The 15727-nt window shown below is 45.7% G+C and overlaps 1 protein-coding gene across 3 annotated transcripts in view; it reads left to right on the forward strand.

Annotated features, from left to right (window-relative positions):
* Positions 1 to 3450: 3450 nt before the first annotated feature.
* Positions 3451 to 15727, forward strand: part of LOC133386210 (vacuolar protein sorting-associated protein 16 homolog) — a 40863-nt gene continuing 28586 nt past the window's right edge. Inside the window, exons 1-5 of one of the 3 annotated variants that reach the window (XM_061629932.1) lie at positions 3451 to 3618; positions 8225 to 8430; positions 9965 to 10053; positions 12454 to 12545; positions 13019 to 13147. In XM_061629932.1, the coding sequence (XP_061485916.1) occupies positions 8300 to 8430; positions 9965 to 10053; positions 12454 to 12545; positions 13019 to 13147 (441 nt within the window). In that variant the 5' untranslated portion in view covers positions 3451 to 3618; positions 8225 to 8299. The remainder of the gene's footprint in view (positions 3619 to 8224; positions 8431 to 9964; positions 10054 to 12453; positions 12546 to 13018; positions 13148 to 15727) is intronic. The other 2 variants (XM_061629934.1, XM_061629933.1) reach the window with 2 other exon arrangements.

Genomic DNA, 15727 nt, shown 5'->3' on the forward strand with positions numbered 1-15727 from the left:
ATAGCAACTTGAAATACATCTGAATGAAAAGAGATATACCCGAGCAGATCACAATCTGGATTACAGAAGCCCCTTTTCTTTCCAAAAGGAAAACATTGTGAACAGGATCACTGCTTTTCAGTGTTTCCCTCACCTTTTTATTCTACAGCAGGCACATGTAGCCTCCCACCCAAATTTAAACCAAAGATGTCCGTGGCCACATCCACAGCAGGCCTTTATTTCACTTAGACAGTCATGGCTTCTCTCAAAGAATCCTGTGAAGTGTAGTTAATGAAGAGTGCTGAGAGTTGCTAGGAGAGGCCCTGTTCCCCTCACAGACCTTCAATCAGAGTGGCTGACTGTTAAACCACTCTGGCCACTGAAGCTGTGTCAGTGGAACAGGAGTCTCCTCTCAGCGCCTTTCACAAACTACACTTCCCAGGATTCTCTGAGGGAAGCCATGACTGTCTCACGTGAAATCAAAGTCTGGTGTGGGTGTGGCCCGCTGATTAGCCAAGCTCAGCAGCTGTGAGTCTGGTGTTTAGAACACTGACAGTTGGATTTTACAGATCATTGGGTTCAAGCCAAAATTTCCAGGCATTTTTTTAACTTTTAAACTGCAGAAGATGAAGGTCAGAGTATGGGGCAAGGTCAGTAATAGGATTAGAGATACTCTGTGAATATAGCTGATTTTTAATGAATTTCAACAGATTATGAGAACTCTGACAGAAAAAAATTCAAAAGGGCTCTCAGTTTTTTTCTCTTTTTAGACTTTGAACTCTCTATTCTCTCTGACTGTTTTGTGTATTGCCCTGAAAATTTACAGGGTTGTTAAGCAAGCGTTTCTGAGTTCAGGACTATAAATTTTGTAAGGTTTTGGTTTGAAATGATTTTATGGGAAATATCAGAATAACGACGCTGAAGTTGGTTCCCAGTTCCCAGTTCCTTATTTGCTTGAAACTTCAAAACACTAACAAAGAAGAAAAGTTGACAGCTACACCAACTTCAAGCCAAACTTAACATGTCTCTGAACCTCAAAATATATGTTGGGGTACCCTAGGGTTGCCATATTGCCCGGTTAGCTGGGTTTTAACCGGATTCTTTGCATTCCAAGTGGCGCCCGTTTAGCCCCTTAGGTGTCCCGGATTCTCAGCTTTAATTTTTTTTAAAAAAAAAAAAAGTTTCTAGGTGGTCCGGTTTGTTGGTTTTATTATTTTGAATTTTAAATACCTGTCTTTAACTGTTTCTGCCAATAATTTCATTGTTTTAATTCCTTCTGTAAACTGCTTTGAGATTTTTTACAATAAAACGGTATGTCAATAAAATACAGAAATAAAGTTTGGAGTCCCTGTGGCCCTTGGGTCTCTTTCCACTTTTAGGAACAAAGGAATCTGCCTTATACTGGCTGAGGCCATTTGGTACCATGTAGCTCAGTACTGATGACATGGAATAGCATTGGCTGTGTTTAAAAATTATCTTTTTAAATTGCTCTTTTCAATTCACTAATGAAAATTCAAAACAATAAAACCAACAATGAGTTAAAAACAGATAAAAAACACAATAGCTTCTACATGCCTGGGTAGACTTGCCTAAACAAAAACATTTTTAGCAGGTGCTGAAAAGAGTACAATGACGGTGTCTGCCTAATGTCAATAGGCAGGGAGTTCCAAAGGGTAGCTGCTGCCACACTAAAGGACTGATTTTTTACAAGAGTAGAACAAGGACTATGTGGAACCCATAACATGGAAAGCACATCTTGAACTTGGCCTGGTAGCAAATCCAAAACTAGAACTTAATTCTAGAACTTTGAACTTAGCCTGGCAGGAAATGGGCAGCCAGTGCAATTCTTTAAGCAGAGGGGTGACATGTTGACGATACCCTGCCCCAGTGAGCAGTCTCAACACTGCATTTTGCACCAGCTGCAGCTTCCGGACCAACCTCACGGGTTGCCCCACATAGAGCACGTTACAATAATGCAGCCTGGAGGTTACCATTGCATGGACAACAGTAACCAAGCTATCTTGGCCCAGAAACGGCTGCAGCTGTCTTACCAGCAGAAGCTGGTAAAAGGCACTCCTAGCCACTGAGGTCACCTTGGCCTCTAGTGACAAAGACGGATCCAGGAGCATCCCCAGACTACAGACCTGCTCTTTTAGAGGGAGTACAACCCCATCCAAAAAGCAGGCAACCAACCAATTATCTGAGAGCAACCCCCACTACTTGAGCTAAATCCCCCTCCAGTCGTTCAATGCATGGAAAGCGGAAGGCTTCACTAGGAACTTACTGGCAGTATGGAAACCCCAATAATATGATGACAACATTGCAATGGAATAGCATGCACATTATTTGCAAAAATGTGTACTTCAGTAAAAACTGTATAAAATGTGTTTGATGGGAAAAGTTCACACTAAAAACGCTGAAAAAATTTCATGAAGACTTTTTTTTTAATAGAATGCATTATATTAGGAAAATCACTTGCAGAAATGTATACATTAGACTGTCCAAAACACACCCTGATGGGTTTTGAGCTGAACAAGGGCACATGCATGCGCCAAATAGTTCAGTACGCTATCAGAATCAATACCATTTCTAATTCCACAAAACAGACTCCAACACTGTTCCTCTTTCTACTGCCATGTAATCAGCCTCTTGACAGTTTAATCTCAAAAAAGGTGCGTTTTCTCGACTTCCTCAATTTCACAACTGTCCATCTGCTTCTTCTGACAGCCCTTCGCATGATATTTGCATAAACACGCCCACTTACCCAGCATGTGCAGTGTACCATGTTAACTCTCTGTATGCCAGCAGACGGTCTCAGAGTTTCACTCTGAAAGTTCCTTGCTCTCTGGAGAGCATCCTGCAAAACAAATTAAAAAAAACCCCAATGTGCAACTCAAACATTTGTGCTTACATTAACGTTTGTGCTTGTTAGTAAATGGGTGTTTCTCAGGAAAAACGTTTCTCATAAAATACTCAGTGAGGAAATAATAGCGATGGACTCTATTTGAAGCGCTTTTCTTTTAAGTGTTTTTCTTTAAGAAAATAACTTAAAAAAAATTCCACAAGGAATAATAAGGATTAGAGTTACAAAGATCAGAAACACTTTCTGTCTGCCTGTCTTCGAGATACACAAAGTCTAATCAAAACTACGTGGTAATAATAATAATAATGGATTTTCTCATTCCTGTAGCCTGAAAAATTCCTGATTCCTCTGAGCAGCTGACCCTTTTTCACCCCACAAAGCGTCAGAGGGGAACCCGGCATTATTGGACCGCTCTAAGAACTTCAAATAAAATAAAAATTCCTCTATATTTCTCTTCCGTCTATTGCCATCCATGCCGCACTGCCAATCATGCTCCCTTTCGGCGTGCGCCCGTTCACAAGCTGGAGTGGTAGCTCCGCCCCTTTCTCTTCGGCGCTTTTATCCTTTTGTGGGCGGAGCGAAAGAGGTAGCGTAGGAAGCGGCGCCGTAAGTAACCGAGTCGCTGCGCCCTTCCTTTTTCTTCCTCCCCACAGAGAAGTGGCGGAAAAGGAGGTCGGCAATGGCGCCGCCGGCTACGAAGGCCGTGCTGGGCGAGCTCAGGGTCTTCGACCTGGACGTGGCGGAGGGCGAAGACGGGGACACTGCAGCTGAGAAACGTGAGTGGCTAAGTAATAGCGGAGGCGATAAACGGGGTGGGAAGAGGGGGGGCTGTTTCTGGGCAGGTGCCTCTGTGGGGGAGCAGTGGGGAATTTCGGGGGCCTGGAGAGGAGGTGGGAGAAGCAATTCTGTGGAAGAGAGGAGGGCTTTTGGAGAGGGCGGGAGTATTTTTTTTTTAATGGATTTTACTGGAACGGTACCAAAAGTCTGATCTAGCCCAGTATCCTGTTTCCAACCACGGCCAGCTAGAATTCCCCCAAGGAGAGCCTGGAGGAGACGACCGTTTGTCCCCCAGCAGCTAATGTTCTACTGCCCCTGAACGTGGAGGCTCTGCTGGGTTCTCACAACTGCCCCTCCCCACGCTGCACAGCGTGCACAGTACAGGTCTCTCGGAGGGGGACAGTCTCTCTCTGTGTGTGTTCTTCCTCTGTAGTTGACTTTGTTACTCGCATCCCACATTTCTGTCAAAATGGTGGTCAAAGCAGGGAGGCGTCATGGCTTAGTGGTAGGAAGGCTCTTGAGTCTGAAACCCTGCAGAGCTGCTGCCAGTCACTGTAGACAGAGCAAGCTTGAGCTAGGTGGGCCCAAGGGACTTTGTATGAGGCAGCTTCCTGTGTTCACCTTACAAAAAGATGTACAGAGCAAAGTAATTTTGAAACAAAATCCCTAAAAATAAATAGTGAACCAGCTGTTGAAACTTGAAGATCTCCTGGTGCTTCTGCAACGGCAGGCTGAAAAGGTGGTTCTGAAGTGCCACAGCAAGATGGCGCAGGGTTCCTCGGACACCAAGCAGACATTCAGCCCTGTCCTCAAGCTTAACGAGGTCCTCATCCGCTCCGTAGCCACAGGTACAGGAGAGGACTCGCTGTGCGCCTGGTGCTTGATCCTGGAGAGCCCTACTTTGGCCTGCACTACAGGCCAGGCAGCTTTGCCCCAAGTCCCTGAGTAGGAAGCAAAGAGTTTGCTTGACTCAGAGTGGTTAGGACAGGAAGAAAAGGTTTCCACGGTGCATTCTCCCTCCTTCCTTTAAAAGAAAAGAGTCCTCAGGTCCTGCAGGCTCCTTGTAGGCATAAGAACATAGCAAGAGCCCGGCTGCTGGGCCAGGCCAAAGGAGGCCCATCTAGTGCAGCCTCCTGTTCTCGCAGTGTCTGACCAGACGCCCCAAGGGGATGCCAGCAAGCAGGACCTGCGAGCAACAGCAGTGCTCTCCCTACCTGCGATTCCCAGCAACTGGGACTCGGAGGCAGTAGCCGTGAATGAATCCGTCTAACCTATTACAGCCCTCCAAGTTGGTGACCATCCCTGCCTCTTGTGTGAATGAATTCCAGAGTTGAGCTGTGTGTGCAGAAGTCCTTCCGATTGTCTCTCCTGAATCGCCCAAGGTTCAGCTTCCTTGGATGACTCCAGTATTATGAGAGGGAGAAGAAAACTTCCCTCTATCCACTTTCTCTGCATTATGCATGATTTTACACCAGTCATGTCCTCCCACCACCTAGCATAGCAGCCAGAATGATGAGGATTATTTGGGTCTTCTAGGTCAGCGTAACTGAACTTCCAAGACTAAACTCAGGAACGTTCTTGGGCGAGAAAAAGATTTCTTTGAGGGCAGGAGGGAATACCTGCCCAGGATATAAACTCATGTATCAGAGGAGCATGAAAAGACTTTTCCCTACTTTTCCATGTTTCCTCGTTTTAAAGGTTGGAATCTAAACAAACAGGCCAGCCCTGGTTTGTTGTCCCTTCCTCCATCTTGCCTCTCTTCTCTGTTCAGATAAACGAGCTCTCTTCATTATTTGCACATCTGTATTGGGACCCCAGATCTACGAGCTGGTTGCTTCAACAACTTCAGAAAAAATATGTAAGATTTTTACCTGCTTGTTGTTTTTCAGCAGGAGATGAAGAAGGTAATGAGTCTGCAGTGATGAGTCAGGAAGGGCACACAGGCTGCTGAGGGGGAAGGGGAGGGTGGGGAGTTTGTTTGCTTATTACACTTATATCCCACCTTTCCCCCAAAGACCTCAAGATGGTGTCCCCCTCCTGATATTATCCTCACAACAACCCTATGAGGTAGGTTAGGCTGAGAGAGACAGTGACAGGTCACCCAGTGAGTGGGGATTTCAACCCTGGCGTCCCAGGTCCCAATCCAACAGGCCTGCCCTCAGGAGGACTTTGAGGGGGATTCCAGATGGGGAGGGGCTTACATGGCAAACGGGTCATCCAGATCGGAATGTTCTCTGTGTAGGGGTGTGTGGCACGTTATCTTCCACACTTTCCTGGTTTTTTGGAGTCATGGATATTTGTTGCTATTCCACTGCTTGCTGTCTGTTCCTGTGGGTGGACCTGGACAGAATGCAGCCTCAATTGCTCCTCTCCCTCCACTTCCATTTTCCATTTAAAAAAAAAAGTATGGGATGGCATTCTGATACCAACGGTGTCAAGTGTTTCTGTAAGTCACTTTGAGTTCACCTTTGTGAGAAAAGCAACTAATAAAATAATCATAAATAGATGCTGTAAAAACTTGCGTTTTGCAAGTTGACCTTACTTGTTTTTACTTTTTGTAAATTGCTTTGATGTTTTTAATGAAATTGTGGTGTAGAAATATATTTATAAATATTTGTTTATTTATAAATGAGCAGCACTGGTTCCACTATTCCAGGGAGGGCCTGGAAGGACTCTCTGCCTGAAACTCTGGAGAGTTGCTGCTAGTCATTGTAGGCAATACTGAGCTGAATGGGCCAAGGGTCTGACTCGGGGGAATGGTGCTGCCAAAGTTGCTCTTTGTGCAGAGCTTGCAGGTGCCAGACCACGGCACAGATTTAAGAAACTGAAGTGGGCCAGGGTGGTGTCATTGGGTTAAGTCCAAGAAGACCTAGATTCAAATCATCTGGCGTGAAGCTACTTTGGTGATTCTGGGCAAATTGTTACCCTACCTCATAAGGTTGTTGTGAAGGTACCAAGGGAGAACTACGGCGGCTCCTTTGAGCGCCTTACAAGGAAGCTGGATGTAAATGTAATAAAGGAGTTGGAGCTTGCATCATGGATGGAACAAAGATGTCCCTGGAACTGCGTCCTGACCTGGATCACTGTCTCCCCCCCCGCCCCCCGGCGGTTGTTCTTTGCAAAAGTTTAAAGAGAGCATCTCTGGCACCAAACCTGATTTTGTAGAGTGGTGTAAGGGGTTAGAGGGTTGGGTGAAGACCTGGGTGCCCAGATTTAAATCCTTACCTCCATGCATCTCACTGGTCACTGATTCTCACTCTAACCTACCCTGCAGGGTTGTTGTGAAGATAAAATGGGGAGGGGGGAAAACACGTTATGCCATCTCGAGCGTCCTGATGTAGCTCAGTCAGCCCCAGCCTGCGTGGCCCATTGTAGGGGGATGATGGAAGTTGTAGTCTAACCACCCCTGGAGGACCATTGGTTCCACATCCCTGCAGTAAGTGACCCACTGAGCTTCATGGGTAAGCTGGGAAACTGAGGGCCTAAAAAATATGAGTTAGAATAAGCAGGGATGGGGAACCTGCTGTGGCCTTCCAGATGGTGCTGGACTCCAGCTGTCATCCGCCCCAGCCAGCATGGCCAATGGTCAGGGGTGATGGGAGTTAGAGTAAACTGTAAAGGTACACAAGCTCTGTCCTCCATGTTGCACCACAGCTTGCACGGTTACAGCTGCCACATAATATTCATTCCATGCTTGTAAGAAATAGTTCTTTTAGTGTGGCAGCTTTGGAACTCCCTGCTTATTGATGTCGGGAAGGCGATTTCCCTGTATTCTTTTTGATGCCTGCTTAAAAGCTGAATGCTGGAAGGGTCAGGACAGATGAAAGAAAGTGCTTCTTCACGTAGCAGAGCAGAATTAAGACTATGGAATTCACTCCCACAAGAAGCAGTGACAGCCACCAGCTTGGATGTCTGTAAAAGGGGATTAGACAAATTCAAGTAGGATAATGGCTATGCTCTGCCCTCCACTGTCAAGGCAGTCTGCCTCTGACCCAGGACTGTAGTTATCGAGGCTATCGGGGATTCCTAGATACCTTGTTTTTGGGGGAGCAGGGTCTCTATATCTCCAGTATCCTATGGGTCAATCAGCATGAAAGAGGATGGTGTTAGCCGCTGAGAAGAGTCTCCTAACCTGCTTCCTTGTCCTTTCCTGCTGTTTGGAGCAGGAGTGAAAGGAGGTGAGTCAGCCACTGAGAAGACTCTTTTCAGTAGCTAACACTCTGGTGCTGATTGGCTCCTAGGGAGGAGGCATTTACAAGGATCTCATTCTCAACCCAGCAGCAAAAAGGGAGGGTGGTGGCTGTGACTATGATGAAGAGACCCTGCATTTCTGAATTTGCCACTATGCTACTGCTCTGAACATACTACTTGCTTGCGATCACAAGTCGGAGGAGAGAGCTGCTGTTGCAGTCAGGTGAGGTCCTGTCTTTGAGCTCCCCATGGTCCTGGACGCATCCGGCTGGGCGCTGTGAGGACAGGATGCTGGACTAGATGGGCCTGATCCAGCAGCCAGGCTCTCTCCATGCCTGCAGACAGTCGAATTGAGTTGAACCGGGAAGGCGGTGGGGCGGGCTTGCTCTGCCGGTCCCTGCTCTTTCCCTCCAGGGAGCAGCAGAGGGAGCTGGCCTGTGCCCTCACGCAAGATGGCGGCAACTGCGTCGCTCCTTCCGCTTACCCTGGATGGGCGTTGAGGGCGGAAGTGCCTGGCGACAGGAGGAGAGCTGTTGGGGCGAGAGACCCCAGGAGACGCGCCCCAGCACGGACTGTTATACGGCAAACTGGGACCCTCTCGGGGAAGAGGCTTATTACCGGTCAGTGAGCGTCTCTTTCGTTCTCCCCCTCCCTCAAGAGCCTCCTGCATGGCAGGCAGTGTGCACCCTCCCCCCCAAAGAAGACCTCCTCCCTCGGATTCTCACCCCTCCCCCAGGCCCCCTGCTTTGACACTCCCTGGGATCCCCCCCAAATGTTTTATCTCTCCTCCCCGCCAAAATTAAACACCCCTTTTTCTCCCGCCCCCACCACCTCGATCCTTTGCAAAATCCTCCAAAACGTTTGAAATGAACTGAATCTGCAAGGTCGTCGTGACGACGGCTCTTTTGCACTTTCGGTGCCCGCCCCGCGCGCTGCCTTGAGCTCTGTGAGACAAGCGGGACGCAAAGGCGCGGAGGGTGCACCTCCTGCCGCAGCACCGGTTTCTCCTTTTTTGTGTTTTCTTAAGGTACAGTATGCAGAGCTTGGAAAAGTTACTTTTTTGAACTACAACTCCCATCAGCCCAATCCAGTGGCCATGCTGGCTGGGGCTGATGGGAGTTGTAGTTCAAAAAAGTAACTTTTCCAAGTTCTGACAGTATGGATGTGAAAGTTGGACTGTGAAAAAAGTGGGTAAGAGAAGAATCAACTCCTTTGAAATGTGGTGTTGGAGGAAAGCTTTGCGCATACCGTGGACTGCGAAAAAGACAAATAATTGGGTGTTAGAACAAATTAAACCAGAACTATCATTAGAAGCTAAAATGATGAAACTGAGGTTATCATACTTTGGACACGCAAGGAGAAGACGTAATTCACTAGAAAAGACAATAATGCTGGGAAAAACAGCAGGGAGTAGAAAAAGATGAAGGCCAAACAAGAGATGGATTGATTCCATAAAGGAAGCCACAGACCTGAACTTACAAGTTCTGAGCAGGGTGGTTCACACGACAGATGCTACTGGAGGTCACTGATTCATACGGTCACCGTAATAATGATAAATAATAAGTCGTAATCGACTTGAAGGCATAGAACAACAAATCTGCCTGTTGAGGCAAAAGTGTCATTCATGCTTAGCTGGCGTGGGGCCCTCCAGATGTTGAGGACGACCACTCCCATCCTCCCTGGCCATAGGCTGAGCTGGGAGGGGATGATGGGAGTTGTAGTCCCAGTTGCATTTGGGGACCCAGCACTGAAGGACACCTGCTACAGTCATTGGCTGCAGCTCTCCAGAGCTCCAGGCAGGGGACATTCCCAACCCTACCCAGAGATTGAGCATGGGACCCTTCCCCATGAAAAGCAGATCCTCTGCCGCTGAGCTACAATCCCTCATCCATGAGACTTCAACAGGCATAACTTGGGACACACGTCTTTTCTCTTACCCTCTTTACACTCGCCGTTCACACCTGAGATGTATATTTTTAGGACCCACTCTGGGTTTTGTGATTTGATCTTAGGTTAACTTTTTTAAAAACAGTTTTCGAACTGCTGCACTTGGACCTTTGCAGCAGATTTGGAGATGTTCAAAGAGTAGCAAGATTCTTTTTCCCAGGCTTTTCTGTAATTCTCCCCCCCCCCCCCGTTTTTTCTCCCCTGCAGGAAACTAGATGTGTACATCATGGGCTGGAACCTGAGGGAGGACTTGCGAGACTGCTTGGTTGCTGCTGCTCCCTGTGGGGGCCCCATTGGTACGTCAAGGACCAGGTTCCCTTCTTGGGCAGCGGGAGGTGTTATGATGTCAGCTGCTCCTTTATTGCTGAAAGGTTTCCTCCCTGCGGCCCTGTGTCAGTCATTTGCCAGGGCATAGGGCCTGTGTGTTGTATTATTATTATTATTATTACTACTACTACTATTGGATTTATATCCCACCCTTCCTCCCAAAAGCACTAAAAACATTAAAACATCATAAAAACAAACTTTAAAACACATTAAAACATCTTCAGAAACGTTACTTTAAAAAAGCAATCAAAACCTCTTCTAAGATTAAAGACATTTTAAAAAAGAAAGTTTAAGAACATATTAAAAAGCAATTCCGACACAGATGCAGACTGGGATAGGTCTCAACTTAAAAGGCTTGTTGAAAGAGGAAAGTAGCCAGTCACTCTCTCTCTCCATCTAACGTACCCCACAGGACTGGCGCGAGGCAGCCCTAAGATTCTTGGAGGAAGAGTGGGATCTATAGAAATAAATAGGGGCCTTGGAATAGGGCCCGCTGTTAATTGGAGGCACTAGGGCAATCTGCCATTCTCAAAATGGCTATTAGCCGCAGTGGCTATGTTTTCCTTCCACTGTTGGAGGCAGAATGCCCTGAATACCAGTTGCTGTGAATCACAAGTGCGGGTAGTTTCTGTTGCACTCGGGTCCTGCTTGGGGGCTTCCCATTGGGGCGTCTGGTTGGCTACTGCGAGAACAGGAAGCTGGACTAGATGGGCCACTGGCCTGATCCAGCAGGCTCTTCTTATGTTCAACAGAGGAAGGAGAACATAGTCATTGTGGCTAGTGGCCATAAGGGATGGGTAAAAAATTCTGAATGAATGAAGTCTGTATTGTTCAAAGCCATAGGCTACCACAATTAAACAGATATAAAAGGAAGATACAAAATACATATTAAAAAACAGATCATATTTCCTCTCGTGAGAGGGAGATACCCTGACCCACCCCATGTTTTACTGTGTAGATACTATGGTCAGACTAGCGCAGGGGCACCTCTCGCTCATCCCACAAGGTGTTTTAGGTAACTTACTCTTACTTTGGTGGAAAATTCGATTCAGTTTAGATTTAAAGCCAAATTTATCAAGTCTGGATTTAAAGCCAAATTTAGCTTCCTGGGAGAGAGTAGAGCAGCAGCTCCTTTGCATTGGTTTTTTAGTGCAGGACTGAAAGGAGAGTGTGAAGGCCGTTGGCCTGTTCTCCTTGGTTGCAACAAGGATTCATGGCACTTATAGGCCCTGTTAAAAACCAGCAATGGGGCAAAATCCTCAGTTAGTACATATACCTTCCATTTGTATGTAATCTACGGCATTCTCGGAACAAATTAAAGTTTTGTCCATGCTGCCTTAATCGGGGGCATTTCAAGCCAGCACACACAGGACAGTCTGAAGAACATAAGACGATCCCGGCTGCTGGACCAGGCCAATGGACCATCTAGTCCAGGATCCTGTTCTCAGAGTGGCCAGCCAGATGCCCCCATGGGAAGCCCACAAGCAGGACCTGAGTGCAAGAGCAGTCTTCCCTCCTGTGGCTACCTGCAACTGGTTTTCAGAAGCACGCTGCCTCTGACTATGGTGGCACGGCACAGCCATCATGGCTAGTAGCTATTGATAGCCTTTTCCTCCATGAATTTGTGTAATTCTCTTTTAAAGCCCTCCAAGTTGGTGGCCATCGCTGCCTCTTGTGGGAGTGAGTTCCATAGCTTTACTGTGTGCCGCATGAAGAAGTACTTTCTTTTGTCTGTCCTGAATCTCCCAACATTCATTGGATGCCCACGAGTTCTAGTGTTACGAGAGAGGGAGAAACGCTTTTCTCTTTCCACTTTCTCCATGCCAAGCTATGCTTCTGGAAAATACTCAAGGCCAGTTTGTTCGGCCAGCAGAATCAAGTGGTAAAGTTATCCCTTGACTGTACCACTTTGAGCTTGAAAAGAAGGGGTGCACGTTTGAACGTTCCCTTGTGGGGGAGGGGAGGGGAAGAAAAAAAATCTCCCTGCAGTTTGAAACCTAGCATGTCAAGGAGATAGTGACCGGCCCTTTCTTTTTGGATTGTCCCTGTGAATGGACTTGGATTTGGTTTCATCTGAAGCAGGACTGTAACGTTGCGTGGTGGTTTTTGAGACTGAAGGGCAGGTTTTCATCTCTGTTGGGCTACAACTGGACACCATTTTGAATCAAGATGGCAGACTGAACCTTTCAAAACAGCACTGATTATTTTGGTTTCTTTGAATTCCCAAGCAACGCCAAGTATGAAACTGCTAGTAATAATATAATATAATATAATGAAAGAAACTACCCATAAAATGAGAGCTGGGAAAAGGGGTAATTGGAGAGTTGGCTTCTCTCCAGGTTTTTTATTTAACTCTTTTTATCTTCTAGCTTTGCTGAAAACCAAGAAAGAAAAATCTCCCAGTTCCCGGCCACCTCTTGAAATCTGTTTTGCCTCTGGGGTCCTCTTGGCTAGCATTCCAGTAAGTAGGACGTTTACGTTATCAGTGATGTGCAGCCATCAGTAAACACTGCACTTTGCAGAGTAACATCAGCAAAAAGGGGGAGGGAGGGGGAGGACAGTTCTCTGCTCCCAAGCGGTTACAATTCCAGCAGCGAGGGCAACAGAGGGAGATGAGAATGACTGGGGAATGCAAGCGTTACGAGGGATGAATAGGAGCAAATGCAGTTGCATGCACTTGGGTTTTGTTCCAGCTGGGGAATGAGGACTTTGGGAGTAAGCCATAGGCTTCCTGGGTTTGAGGAGAGATAGCGCTGTGCAGTGATTCTGGGAGGGAATTTCCAGCCTAGGGTCAGCAAGGGAAAATGGGATTGTGGCTGGCTGGGATTTGTACTTGGCAAAGCTCTCTGGGTTTGAACCCTGTGCTGTTGAAGCAGAAAGCGCAGTGTGGAAAATAAAAGTGCCTGTCACTGCTTGGTTCTCCTCCTCCCACAGTGGAAGAACTGCCCGGCTGTGCATCTTGGCTTGACGACCAGCAAGGACCTCCTCTGCATCCAAGAGGATGGCTCAGTCCTCATCTACAGCCTTTTCTGTGAGTTCAAGCGGCGCTTCAGCATGGGAAATGTAAGTGGCCTCAGAGAAAGGGATTACAGCCAACTCACTGTCTTTGCCTTTGGACATCAGGTGGAAGGGGAACTGGGTGATGGGGAACTGGGGCCTGGCTTGGAACACTGCAGGCTTCTAGTAAACAGTAAATTTGCAGGAAAAGTCTGCTGAAGGTTCCAAACCCAAAGTGTTTGGAGGGGTGTCTTTGGGTTGGGACTTACGGGTTGGGTTGGTTTGCTCTGCAGGTTCATTGTCAGTGAGCCATTAGTGTTCCTTCAGCAACTAAAGGCTAAACATAGGGATGGAAATGAAATGTATTTTTTGCAAGAGCTCAGCTGATAGAAAGAATTGAGGTTACATTATGTTGTAAGTGACCCTGAATAGCTGGACAGAAAAAGTGTTACCATGTTTGGTAGAAACTTTTTTTAAAAATGCCTTTCTACCAAACTTAGTGAAGCTTTTTTTCTCTTCAGCTGTTCAAGGTCTATGACATTATTATTGTTATTGTTGTTATTACTACATTAATATCCGACTTTTCCTCCAAGAAGGTCATTGTGGTGTGCACACTTCACCCTCTCCCAATTTTATCCTCACAACAACCCTGTGAGGTAGATTACTGAGGGACAGTGACTGGCCCAAAGTTACCCATTGAGCTTCGTGGCTGAGTAAGGATTTGAACTTTGACCCCCAGGTCCTAATCCAGCGCTCTAACCATTGCACCACACTTCCTCACTTCTTTCTCTCAGCCCACCTCTTGCAAAAATACATTTCATTTCCCCCCTGTTTATAATCATAACATAATGTAGTACAAATATGAATTACATACATTTGTAAATAAAAACAGGTTATTAGTTCTTTTGGCAATAGCGATCATACAGATTTTTTTACTTTGTTTCATAAAGCATAAACAAGGATTACTTCAGATTTTATCACTAAATAATATTTACATTTGTTCCTTTGTTTTTATAATGATCGGTAAAATGTACCAGGCTTCCCCCCACTTTTTTTCTAGCATTATTTCCCATCCTCCTTCAAATCATAAAATTACAGGAAAACAATATTGAATATTTGGATGAATCACCTGGCTTCGCAGAAATCAAAAGCCTGACTAATTTTCTCTAAATTTATCTGCTCTTCATTTTCCTCCTTCATTCTAATAAGAAAAAGATGCATTTCAAAATAGAGGGTTGCATCTAATTATATGCACAGTTGTTTTAAGTCAAAAATTGACCCTCCCCATCTGTAAAATGGGAGTGGCAGGTGAGGGCAAACCCTTTAAAGCCCCAGTTGACAACCCTTTATTTAAAAATCAATACAAAATCTTCTGTTTCTATCTTAATATCTTAGGACATTTTATTGAATGTTAACGTTTGTATTTTTTGATGTTGTTTTTACATATACCACTTAGAGATTTTTTTATTATTATATTAAGAGTTCTAAAAATGAGTGGCAGAGCCCCTTTGTGGTGGCCTGGGTATGTGTGGATTGGGCTGAGGTGGCCCTCCAGTCACCCTGCCGGCCTCTGGCAGCCGCAGCCTTGCTGAGTGACCCCAGCATCACATGCTGATGAGGCGGTCCCCCTTCCGCTTGCTGAGTGGGCAGAAGTGATGCCAGCGAGATCCTTGCTGGCAGCAGGCAGCAGAAGGACCTGGAATGAGGCTTTCCAAGGGTCAGGGAGGGGGGCAGGGGCAGCTGGCCTGCTTGATCACAGGCAGCCATCATCACACACAGCTGCAGTGGGGTCTTTGCAGCCCCAAACCTCTCAGCCCTGTCCTCACCCTGCCAATCAAGCCGCAGAAGTTGTGAAAGTGATAATAGAACGTTTCTAGAGAGCTTGCAAACAAAAATAGGATTTCTAATGAACAGTGAACTATAATCGGCAAAGTCTAAAAAAGTAAGGAGAAGCTAATCGTTAATGTATCTGTTTTGAATACAGTTAAATAATATTGTGCTGCTACAAATGAATGAGTATACATCTGTTAATGCTTCTTAAACTGATCTAGGGACTCTAGAGTACTTTCAAATGTTCCTTGGGGTTACAATAAAAATAGTAGAGAATGTTGACAATGCAGCCTCTTTATATTTTAAAAACAAATGGTAAATTGGCCTGTTTTTTGCAGTGCAAGTAGCTCTAGTGAAAACTTCAGAGAAATCACCTCTATACTTGCATAAAGATGTATGGCACATTTTGTTGGATCATTCTGAGACTGAGTGCATGTGTGTGATTTGTAAGCCTTTCGAGAATTGTCTTATATAGAATAGGTAACATAAGCAGATACAGGCCAGAATAATAGCCCTTAACACAGCTTAATATGTATACAGCTAGTTTGTTTTCAAGAATAGTCATTGTAGATTATGACACAAACTTTGAGTTATTGTGAAATCAAATCTCCACTTTGATCCAATAATAAATTGTCTTGCATGTAGTTGCATGAAGATTTCTATCCTCCTAGATTTTTAAAAAAAGCATATGCCCTAACTAAGTAGTTTCATTTTGCTCATTCACAATGCAGATTCTTTTGTGTAAGATTTACTATATAACTTTTCCAAAGAGTTTGAAAGTTTTGTATATTAAATATCTTTTAATCAAGGGCTTTC

The sequence above is a fragment of the Rhineura floridana genome, chromosome 5, assembly GCF_030035675.1.
Source record: "Rhineura floridana isolate rRhiFlo1 chromosome 5, rRhiFlo1.hap2, whole genome shotgun sequence".
In the NCBI taxonomy this organism is placed as follows: Eukaryota; Metazoa; Chordata; class Lepidosauria; order Squamata; family Rhineuridae; genus Rhineura; species Rhineura floridana.